Raw genomic sequence first — 26,949 nt, 5'->3', positions numbered from 1 at the left:
TAGCAGACTGCCTGTGTCTTAAACTTTTACTATAACACCATATTTCTCTTTGTACTTGTAGTGCAAAAATGAAGCATGGCATTAGAAGTTTTTGACTATATTATCTTAAAAGACAACAAAGTGGGGATATTGATTGTTCTTGGAAGTTATGTGCAGGTCGGCCACAATTGTAGAATATGGGAAGAGGGAAAGCTCTATGTATTTCTCTTTATTTGGCCTCAGTGTATTCCTGAAATAGGAATTTGCTTAGTAGAGTTTTTTTTCCCCCCCTTAATCTAGTAATTAGGTACATAGAATATTTTTTATTTTTCTTTTAAGAAGTTTCAAGCTTCATTAAATTGCTTATTATTTTTATGAACTTCAATTTTTTATGGCCCTTCTTATAGTAGGAGAAGTCTTCTTTTTCTGATTTAAATTTATTGTACCTTTTAGTTTCTTTGTTTAGTTTTCCATTAGGAAATTAATTGCCTCAAATTGGCCAGGTCTGAAGATCCAGTTTGTAATCTGGAGTGGTTCTTAAACTTTTTTTTAATACTCTGAGGAAGGACATCAGTCAACTACATTTAAATATATTAGGATATTAAGGTTTTAAACTTTTTTTCTTCCTATACTTCCTATACCCAGATCTTCTGTCTTCAATATAGATGGTTTTCATTTTCTTATTAACTTGGAAGTTGTTAATTCAGAATACATTTAAATGTAAATCTTTCTACAATTCATTAAAAAAATCAGCTTCACAAATGCAAGATTAATGCATGACTGGACAGCAGTTAAGTCTGCAAATGACCTGAGGGTTTTAGTGGACTATAAGAATAATGTGAGTTAGTATGGTGATTTGGTAGCCAAGAAGGCTAGTGTGATCTTGGGCTGCTGTGAAAGAGGCCTAGATGCCAGGACAAATAAAGTGATAATAATTCTGTTGTCTACAACCCTTGCCTTACCACATTGGGAGTATTGTGTTCTGTTCTAGGAGATGTTATAGGAAGGATATAGATAAGCTTTAGTGTTCAGAGGAGGGCAATCAGGATAATGAAGGCCTTCAAATTCATGCCATATGAGGATCAGTTGAAGAGATGGGATGTTTTGCCTGGGAAGAGAAGACTGGTTGGTGGGGTGGAGGGGGACAGAGATACAAGAACTGTCTTGAAATATTTACTGTCTGTCACCTGAGAGAGGCAGAGAGATTAAGCCATGTTCTGCTTGATCCCAGAGGCAGAAGTAGGAGTGATGGGTGCAAGTTGTAGAAGGCCGTTTTGGACTTGATGTTAGGAAGAATATCTTAATAATTAAAATTGTTCATAAGTGGAATGGGCTGTTTTTAATGTAGTAAGTTTCCCTTCACTTGAGGTCTTTAAGCAAAGGCTGGATGATTACATATCTGTTATAGAGGGGATCCCTTTTTTAGGTACAGGTTGGATTAAATGGCCTCTGAGGTCCCTTCCAACTGTGAAATTCTGTGATTCTGTGATAGATGCAGATAGTAGAAGAGCTTCATGCTGCTCGTGTGGGGAAAAGTATGGATTTACCTGTGGTGCCAGCTTCTGGAGAGCTGACAAGTATGGAAATTGACTTGACTGAAGATGATGTGCATCCTTTTGTTGGTATGTCCTCTATATTAATGTTGATGGTTTCACCTGGTCACTTAGCATTTCAGTACGTTAACTCATTATTTTGACTATGTTAAGCTCAGGAGGAAATACTGAGTCCAAAATGTTTTCAAGTTTCATAGTCTCCAGTGACAGTGTAATGTATTTCCAATATTCTGCCATATCATAATTTGTCATATTCTTCAAGTTACAAGGAAGTTAGGTATGGTTTTTGCTTTCTGACACAAGATTTTTATTGTAATATACATATCTTTAATTGTACTTTTTACTTAATTTGGGTAAGGGGTAGTCATCAAAGTTTTGACCTTTCAGTTTTTCCTTCTCAACTGTAATTGTATACTAATGAAGATTTTTTTTTCCCTCTGTTAAGGGACTGACTGGATGTAATGTAAATTGTAATGTGTGGAGGAAGTGTCATCTTGGATTTATCCATGTTATACAGTCAGATCTTGTTTGTCCTTGGTAATGGGAAAGAATAGTGGTATAGACAATTCCCAAATCATTTGTTGACTTTGGAATGTACTTATTATGTTATTTATTTATTATGTTTAGTTATAAACTGATTTAATATTAGCTTAATATTGATATATATACACCAACTGATTATAGAATAAGTTGGCTTAAAAGCATGACAAGGGGCAAGAGAAAGTCCATTTAATTCAACAAACATAAGTATTTGCTGTAGGTAAAACACTGATAGTTGTGAGGAGAGATAAAATTTTAGATAAGGAAGCCTGTTTGTTGCTCTCATGGACTTTGTAGTATAGAAGACAAATAAGATACATAGATAACTCATATATAAATAATATATAAGTTCAGTTAAGAGTTACAGGGTGATTGAAGTCAGAGGTATAGGGCTGTTATCAACAGGAAAGTTTCATAGGAGACATGGAATTTGAGTTAGGCTTTAAAGGATGACATTACTTCAGTTGGTGAGCAGAAACATTCCAAGAGAAGGGAATAGCACATGGAAGCAAGAAAGAGTTTGGTGTGTTGGGAGATTAACTCTGTAGTTATTGAGAGACTGTGTAGTTTGACTGGAGTGAGGAGTCCATTCAGGGTTATAATGTGAGATGAAGCTGGAAAGATAGGTTGGGGCCAGAGTGTTGTGGTCCTTTAGTATAGGCAAAGGAATTTGAAGTTTATGCAGTAGGGAATAGGGAGCTAGTCAAGATTGTTAGCTGAGGAATGATTTGACTAGATCTTTCTGTAAGGCAGTGATCTAAATGGTGGGGCAGAATTTGGAGGTAGGAATACCTATTTGGAGACTATTGCAGTAGCCCCTGCAGGTGGTAAAGAAGGCATGTGTTAGGGTCATTGCTATGAGAATGGTGAGGCAGCAGTAGTAAGAGATGTGGAAATTTAAGTGACAATATAGGACTGGATATGAGAGTTGAGGCAGGAGAAAGAACAGAAGGCTACCAAAGTTTTGAAACTGAGAGACTGAGTGAGTGAATACAGAAGCTCCTAAGAAGACAGTAAAATTGTAAGGAGTAGCAGAATTTGGGTGAAAGTTGATAAGCTTGGTTTTGAACTTTAGAGCTTGAGGGAGGATGCTTGTGAGAAATCAAGGTGGAGATGTCCTGTAGGAAGTTGAAGCTAATATTATATATCTAAATCTTAGATAAGGGCTCTGAGTTTAAGATTTATATTTGGGAACTTTCTTTTAAAAATGGCAGATGATATCATGGAAGTGAATGAGTTTGCCAAGGGGAAAAGAAGATAAAGGTAATAAGAGGGCTAAAGACAAGACCTTAGAGAGCATTTATTAAAGGGTTTAAAAGAGAATGAGGAACATGTGAGAGAAACTGAAAAAGAATATAAAAGTAGAAGGAGGACCAGGAGACAGTAATATGTTTGATACTAATGAAGGATAAGAGTACCAAATAAAGAAGGGTCATCAAAGGAGGATGCCAAGAGTATGTCGACCAGGATATGGCCACTGGATTTGCCTTTTAGGATGTCAGTGATGCCTTTTGAGAGAGCAGTTAGTAGCATGTGAGATGTAAACTAATTCAATTCAAGAGCATTTATTAAGCACTTCCTATCTGCAAGGCACCAACTTAGGGTAATAGAAAGGAAAATGAAATTCAGACCCTCACCTTGAGGAACTTATATTCTGCTTGAATCACAGAGGTTTTACTGCAAAGGGGCTGAAAAGAAAGGATGGTGAGGATATGGAGGTATTGAGTGTAGGTAGTGAGTGTCCCCCCACAAGCTTGGAGTGATGGGTAAGCTGGAAGAGAGGAATGATAGCTGGATAATCTGGAAAGTTCAAGGGAAGGCTTTTTTTTTTTTTCATATTGTGAATAATTGAGAAAATTTCTGAAGTGTATGGGAAGGAGCCAGTGGTGAAAAAGAGTTTGATACGCATGAGAGCAGGAGAAGTGATTGGTAGAGCAAGTCTTGAATCCTTAGGAGGGAATGGAATCTAAGGCACAGGTGAAGAGTAGGGATACTCTTCAGTCTTGGATTTGAGATTGGCTGCAGGTATTATTAAAGTAGAAAAATGGTGGTAATTGGGCATTGATCTCAGTGAAATTAATGTCTTATTAAGGTAGAAGACTAATTTCTGAAAAATTACATTTTTTTGGTTAAATTCAAAGAGTAGAATCTTACACATTATGTACAACATTATCAAGAACAATATAATCTTAAAATATTGGTGTGCCTTTTTCTTCCATTCAGAGAATACTGCTTCAGACACAATACTTTTAATTGTGATTGACACAAATATTCTGATGAATCATCTCAAGTTTCTTGGAATTTTGAAGACAATGGATATCCCAGGTATTTGTAAAGATATTTTTTGATTCTTTTATATCTATGTATCTGAATTTCACTAGAGATCATAGAATCAAAATTCATATTTGTGTTGTGCTTCAGGGTTTACAAAGCACTTTACTCATTAGCCCCTTTGAGGTAGGGGGTACAAGTATTATTCCTCTTTACAAAACAAAGAAACTGGAGCCCAGAAAACCTTAATAGTGATTTCCTTGTGATTACGAGACTCAAACCAAGGTCATATGAAATCTTTTTTCTGAATCCTTCTTTCTGTCACACTACTGCCCTTCTTCTAATGTGAACTTGTATACATCTTGAAGAAGGACGGTGTTTTCTGATGCTTGCTGAAGTAATTCTAGCTAGTAAACCCTAAACTTGCTATTCACAATAAAATAGGATCTTCAGAAGTTGACTTAGCCATATAAAATCTCACTTAACTTTTTGTAAAAAAAAAAAATTATTTTTGACCTTCTTTAAAAAAAATTTTAAGTTACAAATTTTCTTCCTTAAGCCCCTCCCCCATCCAGTGAGAAGGCTAACAGTATATCAGTTATAAGTGTGAAGTCATGCAAAATATATTTTATATTAGCCATATCACAAAAAACAACAACCAAACCAAAAAAGGAAACTGAAACAAAGTATGCTTAGATCTGCACTCCAAGCTCATCAGTTTGCTTTCTGGAGGCGAGTAACATTTTTCCTTATGAGTACTCTAGCATTGTCTTGGATTGTTGTATTAGTCACAGTTGCTAAGTCTTTCGAGTTGATCAGTGTTACAGTATTGCTCTTACTGTGTATAGTGTTCTCCTGGTTTGTCTCAATTCACTATGCATTGGTTATATAAGACTTTCCAGGTTTTCTAAAACCATCCTTGTCATTTCTTATAGTACAATAGTACTCCATTATAATCAGATACCACAACTTGTTCATCCATTTCTCAGGTGATGAGCCATCCTTCAGTTACCAGTTCTTTGCCATCACAAAAAGAGCTGCTTGTTATGAACATTCTTCTACATATGTTTTTTTTCCTTTTTCTTTGATCTCTTTGGGAGACAGACTTAGTAGTGGCATTGCTGAATCAAGTGATGTGCACAATTTTATAGCCCTTTGGGTATAGTTTACTCTCTTTTCTGTACTCTTTTTAAACCTATATCATTTGCTTTGATGGTAAGCAAGATGTCTTAAATTTCTTTATAAAGTGCCTAGTACAGATGTCAACTTATATATTTCTTGATTTAATAAGAGACTTGAATTTTCCAGGCTTCGATAGACTTGTGTTGATAATTCCCTGGGTGGTTGTGCAAGAACTAGATCGTATGAAAGCAGGAAAATTATTACAGCATGCACAGCACAAAGCTATACCTGCAGTTCATTTCATCAATGACTGTCTCAGAAGTCAAGATGGAAAGCTGTGGGGTCAATCAATTCAACTTGCTTCTCAAAAACTTTGTAAGTACCACATGGAGAATTGAAGGGGGTGTAGGTGCTGTATATAATATATATAATATAACATAAAAATGACCATGGGAGAAAGAGGAATGGTTAAAAAGCTTAATTTTCCTTTAAAAATGATTTAAGTAATGATTCTTTCACAACAAAATTCAACAGAAATTAAATTTTTAGTTTTAATTTTTTATTTCTCAGGCTGTGTCATTATTACAGAAAGTGAAATAGAGATTTAGTAAGAATTCTTGTGCTTTGTAGCTGTCATTTTGTATTTCTTTTTAAAATTGCTACGTAATACTGGTATTGGGTGACAGGGCTATTCTGCACTTCCTTTGTCATCTTTCTTTTACGTGTTTCCCTCAGACTGTGAACTTGTTGAGAGCAGGAACTGTCTCAATTTTTCTTTTTGTACCCCCAGTGCTTAGTATAGTGCTTAGTTCTTTAAAGTTCTTTAAAGAGAACCACAAAGTATAAGTATTACCAATAAGTAGAGTTTTAATGGTCAGGTAACTGTAGAATGAACCCGAAATGCCATTAAATTGGACCTGTTTAAAGAAGTCATCTATATAGTTCATATTTAATGACCATAAATAGCAATATCTGACAGATGCCTGAGGTATAATGGATTATTTGCTTAACAGTATACTTTTTCTTAACATTTTGGAAACATGATAACAGTGATGTATATTGATACAGTCCTTTAGGAGTTACAAAGCTCTCTTCTTCAGACAGTCCCTGTGAAATAGCTAGTACACAATTATTGTTGAGATCAGGAACTCTCCAATTTATGAATAAGAAAATCGTGGTATGGAGAAATAAAATGATTTTCTTCTAGGTAGCAAGTGCTGGCTAGCTAACTCAGGTCTACTGACTCCAAGAGCAGTAGCCCTTCTCTTATCTGCAAATGGCTCTGATATTTTTTTAAAATGACTTTAATTTCACTAGTTTAGTACTCTTGGCTCTTATATCTATACTATTTTGATATGTAGACCTAGGAATCCTAGTAAAGGCTTCAAAAACTTTTTCTTTATTGCTTCTAATTTGGGAATGTCTTTTATTATTAATATATTTTTAGTTTCAACATTCACTTCCATAAACTTTTGAGTTTTAAATTTTCTCTACCTTCTCCTCTCCCCTTTCCCCAAGACAGCATGCAATCTGATGTAGGCTCTACATATACATTCCTATTAAACATATTTTCACATTAGTCATGTTGTAAAGAAGAATTAGAACCAATGGGAGGAACCATGAGAAAGAAAAAAACAAAACAACTAAAAAATGGGGAGAGCAAATAGTGTGCTTTGATCTGCATTCACACTCCCTAGTTCTTTCTCTGGATGTGGATGGCATTTCCATCATGAGTCTTTTGGAATTGTCTTAGATCCTGGCATTGCTGAGAAGAGCTGAGTATCAAAGTAAGTGATTGTACAGTGTGGCTGTTACTGTGTACGATGTTCTCCTGGTTCTGCTCACTTCACTCAGCATCAGGTCATGTAAGTCTTTCCAGGTTTTTCTGAAGTCCACGTGCTCATCATTATAGCACAGTGGTATTCCAATACATTCATATACCCCAACTTATTCAGCTATTACCCAATTGATATGCATGGGGATGTCTTTTTTTTTTTTTGAAACCTGTATTTCACTTCCATTTGACTGCTGTTTTTTGTAACTTTTTTGATTTTCTTCCATTGAAGTAATATTCTGGTAACTCATTACGGTGTGGAGGTAATGCTGGGTTCTCAAACTCCATACTAGAAGGGCTCTAGCAAGAAATGTCCCTGGCAACAAATTTTCTAACTGCCATTCAAGGACCATTTGGAAATCTTTTTCAGTAGAAGGCTGACCATTGAATAGTGAATTTTTGTTGTCTAGAGCAACTCTTCAAAGCATATTAGAGGAGTTGTAATCTGTATGGATGGAGGGAATACTGACACTGATGAAAATAATAGATTTTTTGATGTGTAAGTAAAGTAGTAGCCATGGTAAATTGCTCAAATTTCTTATCTGTAATAGGTATTTTTCATGGATTTTTGTGCATCATAAATAGTTTTTTATGTTCATCTGAATGAGTTTTATGTCTTGAAGGTTACTTTAGTGTTCACATGTAACTTAATTCATATAGAACTTAGCATATAGTGCCTTTTGTTGGCAGTTATAATGATGGTCAGTCATCCTCTCTAACATCTGCTTTTGCTTGGGGTCCACAGAGCCACAAAAGTGCATGGTTAGATTTTAGAAAGTTCTTGAACTTGGATGGGAAAAAAAATTACCTCTTTTTTTGCACTCAGCTTTAATTGAAATTTAGCATTTCCTTCACTGGTTTAAAAATAATATTCTAAGAAGTGGTACATAGGTTTCATCAGACTTTCAGAGGATTTCACTAGGCAATAAAAGATTGCTCTCAAAATAATTTTAGCTTCCTTTTAAATTATAGAATAAGATATGTTTTTTGTTTTATTTTTCTTGCTGATAAGCTGAGCTTTTTATTAGGAAAATCTCATTGAGGAAGTGGCAAATTTAAAGTGAAATTAATTGTTGGGACCAAGGCAAGAGCAGTTGTTACAGGATCCTAAATCGTTGGGGTTGGAAGGAACCGCAAAAGCTGTTCAGCCTAACCTGTACCTCTACCTGAAAAGAAGTCAATCAAGCCTCTTGTTGAAGACATCTAGTGACGAGACCCTGAGTCTCTCTGTTCTATTTTGAGGCAGCTCTAATTGTTGAAAAGTTTTTTATCCTCTTGCATTGAAATCAAGCCCTTCCCAATTTCTACCTGTTGTGCAGTCTCCCCCCTCCCTCCCTTTTTGCAAATAAGCAATCTAAATCCCAGAGCTATTTATTGATTTGCTTAAGGTCAGGTGGCCAATAAGTAGAGTATTTGAAATTCAAATTCAAGTCTTTTGAATTCAAGTCCAGCGTTATTTTTCCCCAAATTACACTTGAAGCCAATTTTGTGCAATCTTTATTTCATGAGAGTTTTCTCATTGTTTATGAGTCAGTGGAACTGTGAATAACGAGACTTTATTTCTGATTATGGGAACTTTGAAATGTGCACAGTGTAGTGGGAAAGTATAGATTGGAAATCAGGAAACGTCGATTCATCTTTAGTTCTCTTAATAGGCATGGGACAGAAGGAAGGTCACTTTACCTCACTAATTCATTTTCCTCATCTATAATTTGGAGTTGATTGAGATGGTCTCTAAGATCTCTTCCAGATCTGCCATTTTGTGTTTTCTGAGTTGATCCAATTACATATATCCTGAGGTACATATTAAGTAGACTGTGCAGAAACCCCAGTGCATTTTATCTCCTTACCTTCCTCTTCTTTTTATTTAAAGACCTTTCATCTGTACTGTTTGAATTTTTGGTGTACTAATTCTTTTTTACTTTTGCTCAATTTGCAGATGGATTGAGTGATGAAAACAATGATGACCGAGTCCTGAAATGTTGTCTTCAGTATCAGAATTTATTTCCTTGTGCTGTTGTTATATTGTGCACGTGAGTACCCTGAACAATCCACCTTTGTCAGTATGAAACTGCAGTCATTGAATGAAATGAAAGAATGAGAGCAAAAAGATAATTTCTTCATTTCCAACTCACTCCTCTAACAGTCTTTGGAAGACAGTCTAATTTTTTGCTTGGTTTATTTCTTTGTTTCTGAAGTCATGATCAACATGACTTGTTAACTTTCCCTCCATCCTCCAGTGGGCATGTTTTTTTCCCCTTCTCTTTTAGATTTAAATACTAAAACTTAAATATGCAATAGATAAAAGAAAAAAAAACCTATTATAAACTTAAATATTGATGCTTAAATACAGAATAAGAAAAGAAAAAGGCATGTTGTGCATAGCAAAACTTAAAAGAGGATTCAAAGTATATACTGGTTAAATTTCCATTTCAAGAAAGTCTGTAATAAATACTACACGTTGTGTTGAGAGCTGTCCATCTTTGCTTCCTTGCAAGTTTTTTGTTCCCTGGACTGTGTACTTTTTAGTTTGTTCTTTCCCCCTCTTCTATGTCTTTCCCTCCCCCCAGAAGGTTACAATTAAGTGCACGTATATATCTGTATATATTTTTATGTATGTGTATATCTGTAAAGATAGATAAATACATACACATAGACAGATATACACATACATACATATGTAGACATTTATTTTCCCTAAGAAATTCTACTGCTGACCTGTTTTTATGCTTGTGTGTATCTCTTATTTCCTGTCCCTTGTGGGTCCTCTACTTTATTTCTCCCTGTTTTCTTGCCCTCCTATTACTTATGCCGTCCCCTCCAGGAACCTTCCCTCATTCTCCCATTCCCATAAATCTAAACACCCTTCTGTACCCCCTTTTAATCTGTTTCCTCACCCTCCGCTCTAGAGATTCCTCCCTTATCCTCTTCCCCTCCCCCATCCCCTTAACATTTTATTTCTTTCTGAATTTAGAAAAGTTTTATACTCTTCTAGATACATATATTTATTGTTCCCTCTTGAGCCTTTTCCCTATGAAAGTAGGTTTCCGGAACTAACAGCCCTCTTCCCCCATCTAATTCCTCTATGTCAGTTCTTTCTCTTGCACCTCATTTATATAAGACAGTTACTGTTTTTATCTGTTCCTAAACAATTTTACTTCTTAAAGACATACCCCAGTCTACCTCAGTCTTTTCTTACGAACTACCCAATTATTAATAAAATCTTAGACATACGTTTTACATACATGAAAGGTCAACAGTCTGTCCTTAGTGAGTCCTTTGTAATTAGTCTTTGGTATGTTATCTTATATTTCTCTTGGTTCTTGTTTGTCAAATCTTCTGTTAAATTCAGGTTTTTTTTTTTTTTAACAAATTTTATTTATTTTTATTTTTCAACATTCACTTCTATAAATTTTAAATTTTCTCCACCTCCTTCTCCATACTCCCTCCTCAAGATGGCAGACAATCCAATATAGTCTCTACATATACATTCTTATTAGAATATTTTCACCTTCGTCATTTTGTATAGAAGAATGAATGAGAGGAACCCTGAGAAAGAAAAAAAAACCCAAAAAACAGATGAAGTAGTATGCTTCCATCTGCGTTCAGACTCCATATATCTTTCTCTGGATGTAGATGGCGTTTTCCATCATGAGTCTTTTGGAGCTGTTTGAGGTTCTTGAACTGCTGAGAAGAGTTAAGTCTATCAAACTTAGTCGTTGCACAATGTGGCTGTTACTGTGTACAATTGTCCTCCTGATCCTGCTTACTTCACTCAGCATCAATTCATCTAAGTTTTTCCAGGTTTTTCTGAAGCCTTCTGTTCATCATTTCTTATAGCACAGTGGTATTCCATTACATTTGTATACCACAGCTTGTTTAGGCATTCCTCAGTTGATGGGCATCCCCTCAATTTCCAGTTCTTGGCCACCGCAAAATGAGCTGCTGTAGATATTTTTGTCCATGTGGGTCCTTTTCCCATTTTTATGATCTCTTTGGGATACAATCCTAGAAGTGGTGTGGACAGTTTTATGGTATAGTTCCAAATTTCTCTTCAGAGTGGTGATCTCTCCGGGTGATGATAAGTGGACTTTTTTCTATTTCCACTTTCCCCTCTTGTTCTAACTCTGCCAGCAGATTTTCCCACATCTTCTCCAACGTTTATAATTTTCCTGTTTTGTCATGTTAGCTAATCTAATAGGTGTGATATGGTACCTAAGAGTTGTTTTGATTTGCATTTCTCTAGTAACGATTTAGAGCATTTTTTCATATGACTATAGATAGCCTTAATTTCTTCCTCTGAAAACTGTCTGTTCATATCCTTTGACCATTTTATCCATTGGGGAATGCCTTGTATTATAAATTTGACTCAGTTCTCTATGTATTTTAGAAATGAGGCCTTTATCAGAGGCCTCTTTCCCAGTTTTCTACTTCCCTCCTAATCTTGGTTGCATTGGCTTTGTTTGTGTAAAAACTTTTCAATTTAATGTAATTAGAATTATCCATTTTGCATTTCAGAACGTTCTTTATCTCTTTTTGGTCATAAATTCCTCTGTTCTCCTTAAATCTGACAAGTAAACTATTCCTTGTTCTCCTAATTGCTTACAGTATCAGCTTTTATGTGTAAATTGTGTACCCATTAGGACTTTATTTTGGTTTGGTTTTTTTTTTTAACAAAGTCCTGCAAATCTGATAGTATATCATGTGTCCATTTTTAAAAATTCAGAATCATGCTTAACTTTTGTGGGTATGATACTTTTGGCAGAAGCCCCAGTTCTTTTGCTCTTTACTATATATAGTATTCCAAGACTTGCATTCTTTTACTGTCACTGTTGCTAGGTCTTGTTTCATTCTGATTGTGGCACCACCACATTTAAATTGCTTTTTTCTTGTTGCTTGTAATATTTTATCCTGGAGCTGGGGGCTTTGGAATTTGATTATAATATTCCTGTAGGTTTTTCACATAGGATCACTTTCAGGTGGTGATCAGTGGACTTTTTCTATTTCTGCTTTCCCCTCTTGTTCTAATGCTTCAGGACAATTTTCTTTAATTATTTCTTGTATTATTGTATCAAGATTCCTTGTTATGACTGTAGCTTTCAGGTAGTCTGATTATTTTTATCTTTGCTCTTCTTGATCTGTTCTCCAGATAATTGTTTTTCTTATGTTTTACTTTCTCTTTTATGTTTTTTTTCTTATTTCTTGGTGTCTTATAACTTAACTGTCCAGGAGAAAATAGATAACAGTTTGTTCTCTGATAGTGCTGTAGTTCCATAAACTAGGATATTTTACTTATTGGATGTTTTAAGCTTTATTCTGATGTATAATTCTAGCCACCAACTTTCTGGATATTCAGTATGGTGGCACATTTTTATAGTCTGCAGTGATCTGTTGTACTGTTTTGAACATTTTCTTGCATAATTGGCATTGATAACTAAGTTGATGCTTTTTTGATGCCAGTGCCTTGGGTATGAATTGCTATTGTTAATCCCTCTGTCACTACAAATAAATTGATATAACACAGGCATTGTTTGACCTGCTGTTGGCTGAGTTCATGTGAATGGCATCCCCTGTCTCTTTTACCTTTGATTCCATTCTTGGGTCTCAGTTATTTTACGGACCCCCATGTAGAGATTAGCTTTGTTCACTTTCAAAAAGGTCATCGGCCTGTAAGTATTATCAGCTTTGGTACTGCTCAGTGAAGTGTATTCTTAGAATGTCTGTCATTCTTTTTATTTTTCATGTTGTAATGTTGATGTTTTTATAGTCACCTCACACTGATGGGCCCTGTGTTTTATTTACATTATAAGAATTTTTGTTAGGTTACTGTCCAAATCTGTTGTGGTCTACTTTGTAGTTCTAAAAGTATCTGTTAACACTACGGTTGTATAAATATTATTTGCTTTAAACTTGTTCATCCCATTCAGCTTTGATATCAGAATGCCAGTAAGTTTCTTAAAATATTCAGTCATCTCCTTCTTGATTTTTTTTTTTTTTGCTTGATGTGTCTTGTGAGACCACCTTCAATATAAAGGTGAGTGTCTTCCTCCAAAATTATCTGACCTCTCTTGTGTGTGTGTGTGTGTGTGTGTGTGTGTATTTTGTGTCATATTTGCCTCCAGGCTCTCCCCACTACCTTTGTTTGTGGGTATCATCTTTATCTGCTTGTTCAATGGGAGCTCTGGATTCAAGCTTTAAACCTTTCATCTTAAAACTTATCTTTCTTTGGCATACAATAAGGATTTTACACTACCAAGTCCAAATCATCCATCTGCATTAAGTGGTTAATATGATATTCTGATTATTTTGAAAGTCATACATAGTTGTATTTAGAGATATAATAATGAATTTAAGGCTGGGCAGAACCATAATGGCCCTATACCATCTCCCTGAAAAATGCCACATACTACATTACTTATTCTTGACATTCTCAAGTTGGTAATGTATTTTAAATAGAGAACAGTTTTCTAATAGATGTGAAATACTATGTATTTAGAGTACATGAATAAGCCAGGAGTGAGTGCTGAGCTGAGTTAGAGGTTTGTAATAATTAGCAAAGATATATATGTTATTGATGCTTTGGGTAGCTTGTCCTTACACAACAATATGGACTAAGGACAATGGGGACAAATGAAGGCTGAAGAAGGCAGTGGGGAGAGCCTGGAGGCAAAGATGATAGAAGCAGCCTAGTGGAAGGTGATGATATATTAATAAACATTTATTAATTACTTAAGATGTGCTGGTCATTATGCTTAGGTACTTGTGATCCAAAGACAAGGATACAAGATTCTATACCTTTGAGAAGCAACATTGTGTGCATATATAGTTGTTGATGTTATATATACACAAAATAGGCCAGATAATTTTGGAGGAAGGCACTTGCCTCTAGATAGGATCAGAAAAGCCTTTATATGGAAGGTGGTGTTGGATTTAAGCCATGAAGGGAACTGAATAGTTATTACTGGTAGGGGTTTACACTCAAAAAACTTGGAGAATACTGATATAAGCAACCAGAAATTTACTGTTTTCTTCTTTAAGGGTTCTTTCTTTGACCTAGTTTTTTAGCTTCTCAAGCTTCTTGACTGATTTTTGTTTGATGTTGATTTTTTGTATATTTTGTTGTTCTTTGACTCCTTTTCTGGTCTTCATTTTTGTAACAGGCTATCTTGCCCTAATTATGCCAATTGTAGGGTGGCATACCTTCCCAAAGAATACTGAGATACTAAAGGAAGAGGGGCTCATGCTAGCTTGGTTATTTGATAGGTTTTATTAAAGTTAATTAGGTTGAGTGGGTTATTTAAGGGAGTTTACTGTAAGAGGCCAGTTGTCCTTGTTGTCAGCAGGACAGAGTAACGTTGTGGATCCCCAAATGAACTCCAACCCAGGTCAGGTATTATATAGAAACAGAAAAAAAAAGGCATAGTGCTAGGATGACCCAGGGTCATATGCAAGTTTTCTCATCGGATAGTTGGAACGTCTTTTGCTGTTTATATTTACTCAAGGTAGTTTACATTCTCTGTGAGACTCCTTGGACTCTGTAACTTTTGCTTTCAGGCACTGATTTTTGATATGCTTTTGGTTTTTCTATTCCTTTCTGCAAAAACAAAAAATATTGCCTCTAAATGGGTGATATGGGGTTGAAGTTTTATACTATGCACACTAGCTTGAATTGATGTCAGTTTTGCATTTCTCTTTTGCAGATCTTCAATAGCTCTTTCACTGTGTTACTGTTTACTGTAAGCTGTCTGTGCAGTTGTCTGTAGCAATGTTGCTGTGGTTCTTTGCCATGGCAGCTAGCTGCCATTGGTTAGTAATTCTTTTCACTATGCTTTGTCAAATGCTGATTCTAGGAGATGCCATCTTTTTTAAATGACTCTATTTTGATATTGTTGGTCTGCTAATTAGATTCATGGCCTCAGTCTCCAAAAAGCTTTTTTGGAATTCTAGTTTAAATATGTCTATCTCTATTTCAAAATAATTTGAGATTTTGGTTCTAGTTCTGCCAACTATTTGCTAGTAGATATAATTTCTCGAGTTCTTTTTTCTTTTTTTTAATAGTTTTGTTTATTTATTTTTAGATTTCGACATTCATTTCCACAAAATTTTGAGTTCCAATTTTTCTCCCTATCTCTCCCCTCCTCCCACCCCATAACACCTTGCATTCTGATTACCCCTTCCCTCAATGTGCCCTCCCTTCTATCACACCTCACCCTTCTCTTATCCCCATCTCCTCTCTTTTCTTGTAGGGCAAGATAAATTTCTATACCCCATTACTTGTGTTTCTTATTTCCCAGTTATGTGCAATAACAATTCTCAACGTTTGTTTCTAATACTTTGAATTCCAACTTCTCTCCCTTCCTACCTCCCTACTCATCCCCACGGAGAAGGCAAGTAATTCAGTACAGGCTATATATGTGTCATTTTGCAAAAGATTTCCTTAATGGTCATGTTGAGTAAGACTAACTATATTGCCCTCCATGCTACCCTGTCCTCCCTTTTTTTTTTTTCTATTCTCTCATTTGACCTTGTCCCTTCCCAAAAATGTTTACTTCTAGTTACTCCCTTCTCCCATTTGCCCTCCCTTCTATCATCCCCCTCACCCCACTTGTCCCTTTCTCCCCTACTTTCTTGTAGTATAAGATAGATTTTCATACCAAATTTAGTGAGCATGTTATTCCCTCCTTAAGCCAAATGTGAAGAGAGTAAGCTTCACTTTTCCCCTCACACCTCCTCCCTTTTCTCCTCCTTTGAAAAAGATTTTTCTTACCTCTTTTATGAGTGATAGTCTGCCCCATTCCATTTCTCCCTTTCTCTGCCCAATATTTTTCTCTTTCACCACTTAATTTTATTTTTTTATGGATATCATCTCTTCTGATTGAACTCAAGTTGTACTCTCTGTATATATATGTGTGTGTGTATGTGTGTGTGTGTATGTATGTGTATGTGTGTGTATGTATAATCCCTCCACCTACCCAAATACTGAGAAAAGTCTTAAGAGTTACAAATATTATCTTTCCATGTAGGAATGTAAACAGTTCAGCTTTAGAAAATCCTTTATGATTTCTCTTTCCTGTTTACCTTTTCATGCTTCTCTTGATTCTTGTGTTTGAAAGTCAAATTTTCTATTCAATTCTGGTCTTTTCATCATGAATGCTTGAAAGTCGTCTATATCATTGAATGACCATTTATTCCCTTGAAGTATTTTACTCAGTTTTTCTGGGTGGGTGATTCTTGGTTTTAATCCCAGTTCCCTTGACTTCTGGAATCTCCTATTCCAAGCCCTTTGATCCATTAAGGTAGAAGCTGCCAGATCCTGTGTTAACCTGATTGTATTTCCATAGTGCTTGAATTGTTTCTTTCTAGCTTCTTGCAATATTTTCTCCTTGACCTAGGAACTCTGAAATTTGGCCACAATATTTCTAGGAGTTTCTCTTTTTGGGTCTCTTTCAGGAGGTGATTGGTGGATTCTTTCAATATTTATTTTGCCTTCTGGTTCTAGAATATCAGGGCAGTTTTCCTTGATAATTTCATGAAAGATAATGTCTAGGCAGTGTTTTTGATCATAGCTTTCAGGTAGTCCCATAATTTTTAAATTTTCTCTTCTGGATATATTTTCTAGGTCAGCTGTTTTTTGTATGAGATGTTTCACATTATCTTCTATTTTTTCAATCTTTTGGTTTTGTTTTGTAACTTCTTGGTTTATCGTATAGTCGTTAACTTCCCTGAACTCCACTCTCATTTTTAAAGAACTATTTTGTTCAGTGAGCTTTTGAAACTCCTTTTCCATTTGGCTAATTCTGCTTTTTAAAGCCTTCTCCTTATTGACTTTTTGGACCTCTTTTTCCAATTGAGTTAGCCTCTTTTAAAGGTGTTATTTTCCTCAGCAATTTTTTGGTTCTCTTTTAGCAGGCTGCTGACATGCTTTTCAAGCTCTTCTATGGCCTAAGCCCATTTCATATTCATTTTGGAGGTACTGGAGGCAGAAGCCTTGACTTCCTCTGACAGGATGCATTGTTCTTCCTTATCTGAAAAGATGGAAGGAGATACTTGTTCACCAAGAAAGTAACCTTCTATGGTCTTTTTTTCCCTTTTTTGGGAATTTTCCCAGCCAGTTACTTGACTTCTGAATCCTTTGTCAAGAGGAGGGTCCTAGTGCTCCTCCTACCCCTAGGACAATGTTCAGGAATGAGGTTCAGATCAGCTGCTCAACTCCCCCAGGGGCTTTAGTTGGGGACAGGGCCACCACTGAGGGCTGAGGTTCAGATCAGCTCAATTCCGCCAGAGGCTTTAAGCTGAGCCCCTGGGACAGTAGACCCAGGCTGCTGCCACCTGGGACCAGTGCTGGGGGTGTCCCCGCCCCGCTCCCACCCAGCTGGGAAAGCCCTCCCACACTGACCTTTGAAGCTTCCTTTGGCGATTGTGAGTTAAGGGATCTGGGACCCTCCCTGCTGGGGATTCTGCCCTGGGGGCCTGCTCTGGTAGGGGAGGTAGGTGTTCCTCCCCGTGCTGCATGAGCAGGGGGGACTCTGCTCCACTCAGAAATCTCTTTCTCTCTGTTGTTCTGTGGCTTCTGCTGCTGTAGAATTTGTTGAGTCATTTTTTATAGGTATTTTGTGGGCTGTGGGGGAAGCACTAGAGTGTATGCGTCTTTCTACTCTGCCGTCTTGGCTCCGCCCTCAGTTTCTAGAGTTCTTAAGTGAAGATTTTCAGTGATCTCTGGGCTTTAACTTTTCATTTTATAGTTCCTTAATTTCATCCTTATTTTTTGTGATCTAGGCTTAGGAACAAAGTTACTTTAAAAAAAATGATTGACCTTTAGGATTACATTGTTATTTGACCTGGTTTGAGGCCAAAAGGCTGTTTTCAATTTTGTTATAATATAATATTGGCATATGATGAAGACATGTATATCTTCATTTGCCCCAGTATTGTATTTTACCTTCTTGTATTTCTAGAACACAGAGGAGGATCACTTAGTTCTTTTTATTGTCAGTCTGATCATCACAATGGTTTTTAGTAATCTAGTAAATGTTTCATCACATTGACTTGGGTACTACCCGAATCAGGGGTATCCCCCAAATCTAGCACGTTGTCTGGCATTTCCTTTGTGTTGGTCCTCCTTCCTTTTCTCTACCTAGTTTATACATGTTGGATTGGTCTTTGAGAAGATTATAATAGTAACAATTATTATCATGTACATTGCTGATCTTGGGAGAAATGAAGTAAGCCAGAAAGCAATAGATGTTAACAAAGGAAAATATGTGGCTAACCCTGGAACTTGATAGAAGGAAGAAAAATGGGGGTGATTGGAGCCAGCTCAGAATCAAGAAAAATTCCTATATTTTTATACTTGTGAATTGTCTTGGGTTCTTAACCACCATTTATAACATTTTAAAGAGAAAATGTGTTCAGCTATGCTTCATTTACAATGAAACTTTAAGAACATAAATTGTGGGCTATTCTAAGCAAATTCTAGTAAGATTATTTGACTTTGGGACAATAATTCTCTCATTGAATACCTTGTAATTGTGTTTTAGTTGGTTTAATCTTGCTACTGTTTTCATGAATGAATCTTCAGTAAACATGAAGAAAACAAGTTTGGGTAGATGGAACCATCTCTAGTTAATAACTTATATTTACGTTTATATAAATGTAAATTTGTAGTTCTTTAAAGTTCACAAAGTTCTTAAAACTACCCTGTGGTTCATGTTTTATTATCTCTATGAAGGTAAAGAAAATGAGGTTCAAAAAGGTTAATGACTTGCTTTGAGGTAATGCAGCCAGCAAGCATTCCAGTTGGACTACCTGCTTCCAAGTCTAAAACTATTTCTTCTATGTAGAGTTTTTTCTTTAATTAAATGAAATTACCTGTAAGATCTATTTTATTTCTTAACTGTCTTATTCTTATCATCAAACTTGTATTGAATGCCTGCAGTGTCTAAGTAACTGTCATGGGCATTACTTTGTGCAAGTTGGAGAAGAAAGGTTAACTTAAAGTGTGGTTTTTGGAGCCAGAGAAATGGTATGAAGTTATGAATTTTAGTCAGAGTTTCATCTCCAAATTGAGTATTTAAGTATGAAGAGATTGCATTTCTTTACAAGAAATAGTCATAGAAATTGAACAACTTTTTGAGATTTTCATATGCAGTGGACTTTTTCAGTGCAAAGTCTTACCTTGGAGGAATCTAATGTTTTTATTTTGAAAAAGAAGGAAAAGCAATATTTCATTTCTGTAGGACATATTCATTATTAATTTTAAGCCTAGTCAAATTTTGTCATTCTGCAGTTGTTTTTGGTGCACACTAAAATCTGAAATAGGTAATCAGTATCAATCATTTAGCCATTTAAAATTCCATTACTGAAAATAGTAGCTTAAAATTTCTAGATGTTTATTTAATTCTCATCCTTACACACAGCTACCATTTTAATAAGTAAAAATTTCAAGTGGGAAAAGGAAGAATGTGGAAAACTACATTAATATTTAATATAAATAATCTTAATGTATTTTATTTTATTTTCAGAAAACTTTTAAAATTTAAAGTCCTTTTGTTTTTAACTGAATTTGTTTGAAAAGATGCTGTTTGTTTGGAATATTAGATGAAACCTTGGGAAGGCAGTGTGGTGTAATTTGGAGACTTGATTCTATGAGATAAGGGAAAAACCTGTTTTTCCTAGTCCTAGTTTAGCCATTGAACTTGTAAGTGACTTATTTTTAAATGATGTGGCTTTTTAAAATTCTTATCACATTTACTTTACTTGCTGATATTTCCTGACAACAGCAGTTCCGATTAGGGTGTTAAAAATTCCTACCATTCTACCTACACAGTCCTCATTATGGTATCCTTTGCTATTTTCCTTTTGTTCATTTCAAATATTTTCATTTTCTGCTTTTACTCTTTATATTTGCATACATAAATAATCTTTGTGATCTTGAATTTTTCACCATTCTGTTTTCTTGTTAGGTTTTTTAAAAAAATTTCTCTTTTGTCTTAAAAACTTTAAGACGTTGTCTTCTAAAAGTTACTCATTTTATCTTAATATTTTAAGTGTTCATTTTCAAAAAGTACTGTGTAGTTGACTTGCTTTTTTATGACTTTATTGAAAAATATATTCAGTCTTGAAGTGACATGAAATCAAGAAAACTTTATCAGTTACCTCTTTTTGCACTCACAATTTTATGATTAACAGACGTTCTTAGCATTATCTTCTTGTTTCTTTGAGAATCGTTGCTCCCTTCTGAGAACCTCGGGTTTCTGTGCTCTGGCACGTCATGTCATGCCACGTTATGTTCTGCATGTAGTACTTTATTACACCATAACGAGGAAAATTACAATTTTTTCCACAGGGATGATAGAAATTTGCGCAATAAAAGCATAATAAGTGGTATAAAATCACTCAGTAAAGCGGAATTAAGTGCGGAGTTACTGATTCTCAGTCCCAAATCCGTAACGGTGAACAATCGGCCACACATTTCTAATCAGCACATCAAAACAGGTTAGTGTTCTTATTTTTCAATAAGTAGCATGCAACAGTCCATGTATAGTAATCATTGATAGCCTTCAACGTTTGTAATTGATATTTGTTGTTTAACCAAATACAATAAAGGTTCATATAGAGTCCTCTTTCTGTTCTTAGTATAATGACATGCTCGTGTAGATTGAGATCTGTTAAGTTGATAACGTAAGGGGAAATTTTGAATTTAAAAAATAAACCTAAGCTAGGTGGCTGTTTTTAAAGGCACATTAGCTACTTGGGCAAGTTTAATTGAGGTATAAATTTGTATTCCATAGCCCTCTGAGACAAGATACGATTGAATATAATTGTTTAAAATAATTGTTTAAAAACAATTTAGATTCTATGGAGGTTCTAAATTATGCTATTTTCATTTTTAACAATTTTCTCTGAATATGGTACTCACTGAAGTTGGAGCTTTTTGCAGGAATCCTGTAGTAGTACTACTTTTCATGCAGAATAAATAATGTAGAAACAGGGAAAGTGAATGCTATTGCTTTACCTAGTTCTCCTGAGGTACTCTAGTAAGTGGAATGCTGGAGGTGGAGTCAGGAAGGCCTGAGATCCAGGCTTGCTATATGTCCATAAAGTGGGAATAATAATAATGCCACCTACCTCACAGTGTTGTTGTGAGAATCAGATCAGGTCACTTATTTACAGTACTTTGTAAATCTTCAAATAGTGCACAAACACTAGCTATTACTACTTATTAATAATTGTAATAATAATGATTTTCCTATTTTTCTTTGACAAAATAATTTTTCCACCTCTATGGAAGTACAGGATGGAATTTAACATCAAACCAGACTATAGGTAATATTATTATGTACATGGCAGCTCATCCTCCAGTCTTTAATGTGATCACACATATTAAGTGTTATTTATTTGTAGACATGTATATGTGTGTATTGAGGGTGAAAATTTTTAGTTTAACAAAGTTAGAGGTACGTTTGTTATATCTATAGGATTATCACAGGTAAACTTCAAATGTTTTAAGTTTGGCCACGGATAAATTATATTTAAGGTTTTAAAAAATATAGCAATTAAATGGTATCAAGTTAAGATGAAGAAAATTATTTTAAAGGAATGAATGAATGAGAGGAATGGAGAGGAAATATTATGACATTGAATAAACTGATTTGTGGATCTTTTTAGACAAGTCATTGCTGTGGGTTAAGATCATAAAAAAAATTTTCATGACTGAAGGTTCATTAAATAAATCTTAAAAGTTTCATAATAATCCAAAGCATATGTATTAATTCTGATACTTTTACTAAAAGGTTAGATAACTTTTTCCAACTTTGGAATAGCAGTGATAGTCTTCTAGAATTGAGACCCATTTGGGGTTGTAACCTATACTTTAAGAAGCTCTGGACTAGGTAATGCACAGATCTTAGTTATCTAGAGTAGAGTAACTCCATTCAGTTATATTTTTTAGTTAAAAAAAAAGTGAAACCTGTTTATAACATTAACATTTTAATTGCACTTGTTATTTCTGCATCTTGTACTCAAGAATATTTCTGTTGTTCTCTGGGAGCTATATATAGTAGGCTATTAGAAAAAGAGATATATTATGTTTCTGGTGTTTTAAAAATTGTCAGTTTGTCAGTCACTAACTATATACCATATGCTCTTAATTCCCTCTAAATTTATTTTACAGGTACAAAACCCCTGGAGAAAAGCTGCAAGGGAAATACTGTATCATCTGGAATAGCCATTCTACTTGATAATATTATTTCTGAGCTTGAAAAGTGTCTTGGAACAGCTTTGTCGTCTATATTAGAAACAGAAATGAAAATTGCTTTTGGAGACCTTTGGCTAGAGGTGATTATTTTAACTACAATTGACTGAAAATTTCTGATCAGAATTTAAGAATATTTTAATCAAGAAAAATTACTTAAGTGAAGTGATACTAACTTTAATATGATTAAAAATTTGTATCTTTCATGTGATTTTTTCTAGAAATTTTGAAATCATCTTTTCTGGAAAAAAAATCTTTTTACCATAAAGATAAGAGTTATCTTTTTGCATAAGAGCATAATTTTTAGTAATCTTTTAAAAAAATGTATTTTTTCCAAGTTACATGTAAAGACAATTAAAAAAATTTTTTTTTAAGTTTTGAGTTCCACATTCTGTCCCTCCCCTAGATGGTACACAATTGATACAGGTTATACATGTGCAATCATGTAAAATGTTTCCATGTTCATCATTTTGTGCAAGAAAACTCAAACATAAAAAAAAGTGACAAATAGTATGCTTTGGTCTGTATTCAAATGACATCTGTTCTTTCTCTGGAGGTGGATAACATTTTTATTGAGTCCTTTGGAATAGTTTTGGATCATTATGGCTGAGAATAGCTAAGTCAGTTATTATAGTTGTTCATCATACAGTATTGCTGTTACTGTGTATCATGTTCTTCTGCTTATTTCACATTATATCAGTTCATATAATTCTTTACAGATTTTTCTAAAATCATCCTGCTTTTCTTCTAGCAATGAAAATATTCCATTATAATTATATATCACAACTTGTTCTACTATTCTCCAATTGATGAATATGCCCTCAATTTCCAGTTCTTAGCCACCACAAAAAGAGCTACTATGAATACTTTTGTACAAATGTGTTCTTTTCTCTTTTTTTTTTGGATTTTTTTGGGATATAGACCTAGTGGTGGTATTACTGGATCAAAGTGTATGCAGAGTTTTATAGCCCTTTGGGCATAGTTCAAAAAAGTAGTCTTAAAAAAAGAGTTAGGGGTGGGTATGAGAATCATAAATATTCTTGTATTGAACTTTGAAAATATTTTCTCAAAACTAATTACTTTGTTTTAATTTTGACCAAGAATATATAACATTTAAAATGTACCATACAACTCCATACATAAGTTTTCTCCAAATATTGGCCATACTTTTAAAGTTTAGTCTCTTTCAAAAAAAGAAAATATTTAGGTATGCACTGAAAAGTAATATTAATTATAGCTTATATTTAAGTTTTCTATGTGAAATCATTTGGCCTGTAATCATATAGAAAACTGTACTTTGTGATGCCATGCCATAGGACCAATAAACATTATTCAGTGTATTATTAGAGCTTTAGTAGAAAAATATTTTAATTTACCGTAGGTCCAGGTTTCTGTGGACATGTAATCTCATGAAAATAGGTATCTGCTATTATTGCAGATGACAAGTTGTATACTACTCAGCTTAAACATTTTTAATCTATTTTTATTTAATTTATTCAATTATAATTTTTAATTTTAATCTATTTTTAATCTCCCATAGATCCTCCAGAGTGGATCTATTCAATATACTGAAGACTTTCTTCTAGATGATCTTTTTATGTATGGTGGGTGCCAGTGCAGCACTTGATCTGTTTATTTATTATTTCTCATTCTTGCTACATGACTGACTCCCTATCCTGTTCATGTTTATACTGTATTATTCCTTGTTATTTCGGTTTACTTGTACCCACCACATATAGTACCATTGGCCTTTGGTTGTCTCCTTTTTGGATTATTTAAAAATTCTTATATTTTAGAATTCACATCTAGGCAGTATCACTAGGTGGTCAAAACCATTTGGACCCTGCACAGAATTATCTGTCATGATAGAGTTGAATACTTTTGACAGCTATACGTCTCGCTTTCACATGTCTTGTCTGATATTATTTGTCAGAAGCTGTTGAAGAGAACTAACTCTGATTGTATTTGCCAAGGAATTTTAAGTGGTCTGGTGGACATCTGTTAACTCTGTCTTGGTCTGTCTTCTCTTTCTACATTCTGTCACAGAGTTATCTCATGCATTCAGTTATCATCCCTTTGTAGATGACTCCCAAAGGTGGGCATCTATTCCTGATGTTTCTCAAGAACCCTAGTCCCATATAGTCAAGGTTGTTAAGACTTTTGCACCTAGATGTCCAGTAGGTACTCAGTTTAACATCAGATCAGAACTTACTGTATTTTCTTCTAAAACTCCGTCTCCTCCAGACTTCCATCATTTACATTGAGACTGCCACTGTCGTTCCAGGTTTTGTAACCTTGGCTTTTTCCTCTTACTTCTGATATCTAAGCAGTTGCCAAGTCTTACAGATTCTGCTTTCACAGCACCTGTCACATCTACCCCTTCTCTCTGTTCATATAACTGGTAACTTAAAGTCCTCATCAGCTTACCACTGAACTACTGTAATAACTTTCTAATTATTCTTCTTGCTTCACTTCTCCTCACTCCAGTACATCTCCTTTGTAGTTGCCAAATCGTTATTTCTAAAATTTGAATTGATAGTCACTTCTCTTTAAAATCTCCAGTAGTTCCCTATTACCTCTAGGTACAATATAGAGCCCTTTGTAGGACACACTATACTCTATAATATTGCTCCCTTATCTTTTCAGTTTTATTTCATGGTAGACCCCTTTATGTACTCTCTCTTTCAGGCAAGCTTGTCTTGCTAACTGTTCCTCATTCTCAGCATTTCATCCCCTGCCTTTCAATTCTTCTGTGTGTGGTTCTTCAGTGTATGAAATGCACTCTTTCCTCAGTTCTCTCTCTTTGAATCCTGAGCTTCCTTCAGAGTAATTCTTCAAAGCACAGTTCAGGAATCAGCTGTTAGATGACTCCTAATCTTTTCAAGTTGATAGTGCTCTCTCCTCTTGAATTTACTTGGTGAATATTGGTATTGACTTATATATTTATATATTGACGTATAAACTCCTTAAGGGCAGGGACTTTAATTTTTGTCTTTGTATTCCTATTGCCTAGCAGAGTGCTTTGCGTACTTTAAGAGCTTAGTAAAAGTTTGTTAGATTGAATTAAATTATTGAATCTAGGCTAATGCACAAGAAACTTTGTGGGCAGACAGTCTTTAAAACTATTCTGGGTTGTTTGTTTTTTTTTTTTGGTTAATCAACAAACACATTAGAATTTTAAAGTGTGTAATTTTCTGTCAGTTGCATGTCTGTGAAAATGTGATCAGTTACAGAAAATCATTTACTAGGTATGGAACCAAGATGGTGGAGTGAAAGCAGGGACTTTGAGCTCTCCCTCAAACCCCTCCAAATACTCATAAAAATGACTAAACATATTCTAGGGCAGCAGAACCCATAAAAATGATAGAGTGAAACAAATTTGTAGCCGAAGACAACCTGGAAGGTCAACAGGAAAGGTCTGTTGCACTGGACTGGGAGAGGAGTGCAGTCCAGTGTGGGCCACAATGGCATAGACTGGGCCCCAGCAACATCCAGAGTAGGCCTTGGGACTGAATCACTGGCAGCTGTGACAGTTTCCGGACTTCTCAATTCACAAATGCCAGGTCAGTAGGAAAGGTCTGTGGAATCTGGGTGAGAGAGGAGCATAGTCTAGCCCTAACCCCAGTCCCAAGGGTGGCAGCAGTGGCTGCTTTCAGAGCTGTTGACCCACAGATGGTGGGAGGACTTAGTGGCTGATCAGATGATCAGAGTGTTTTCAGGATCTCTCTTGGCTCTGAGGCAGAATTCTGTTGCTTTGCCCTTACTTTGATCTGGGTTGCAGTCCTGAGTGGTGGTCTTTGGGTGAGGAGTGCTGATGTGGTGGAGTTTGTGGGGGCAGCAAAGAGGGAATTCTCCTCACAGTTTCAAGGCAGACAACAGTGCTTATGGTAACTCGCAGACCAGAGCACACACCTGGAGAGGAATAAATACCTTTCCTTTGACCATACAGCTTTGGAAGAACTAAAAATTTACAGGTCCCTAGAAATATTTCTGAAAACAGCTGTGCAAAGCCTCTGAAGCTTGGGACAGTGCACTCTCCACTCTGGAACTGGAGTCCTACCTTAACAAAGCGCTCAAGACTCAAGTAATTAGCTGGGAAAATGAGCAAACAGTGGGAAAAAAATCAGCCTATAGAATCTTACTTTGGTGACAAGGGAGATCAAAGCATACAACCAGAAGGAGACAACGAAGTCAAAGCTCCTACATCAAAAGCCTCAAAGAAAGATATGAATTCGTTGCAGGCCATGGAAGAACTCAAAAAGGATTTTGGAAATCAAGTAAGAGAAGTATAGGAAAAATTGGGAAGAGAAATGAGAATGATGTAAGAAAATCACAAAAAATGAGTCAACAGCTTGTCATAGGAGACCCCAAAAAATGCTGAAGAAAATAACACCTTA

The 26,949-nt window shown here is 35.3% G+C and overlaps 1 protein-coding gene across 7 annotated transcripts in view; it reads left to right on the top strand.

Moving 5' to 3' along the window:
- The window catches only part of SWT1 (SWT1 RNA endoribonuclease homolog), a 152,790-nt gene that overhangs the window by 25,698 nt on the left and 100,143 nt on the right, over positions 1-26,949 (top strand). For all 7 annotated transcript variants that reach the window (XM_072648385.1, XM_072648382.1, XM_072648383.1 and 4 more), the window contains exons 7-12: positions 1,472-1,601; positions 4,296-4,397; positions 5,652-5,840; positions 9,239-9,332; positions 20,645-20,793; positions 22,472-22,635. In XM_072648385.1, coding sequence (XP_072504486.1) covers positions 1,472-1,601; positions 4,296-4,397; positions 5,652-5,840; positions 9,239-9,332; positions 20,645-20,793; positions 22,472-22,635 — 828 coding nt within the window. The remainder of the gene's footprint in view (positions 1-1,471; positions 1,602-4,295; positions 4,398-5,651; positions 5,841-9,238; positions 9,333-20,644; positions 20,794-22,471; positions 22,636-26,949) is intronic.

This window comes from Notamacropus eugenii, chromosome 2, assembly GCF_028372415.1.
Source record: "Notamacropus eugenii isolate mMacEug1 chromosome 2, mMacEug1.pri_v2, whole genome shotgun sequence".
NCBI lineage: Eukaryota > Metazoa > Chordata > Mammalia > Diprotodontia > Macropodidae > Notamacropus > Notamacropus eugenii.
Note: the sequence above shows the minus strand (reverse complement) of the source record. Positions and strands in the feature narration are given on the sequence as shown.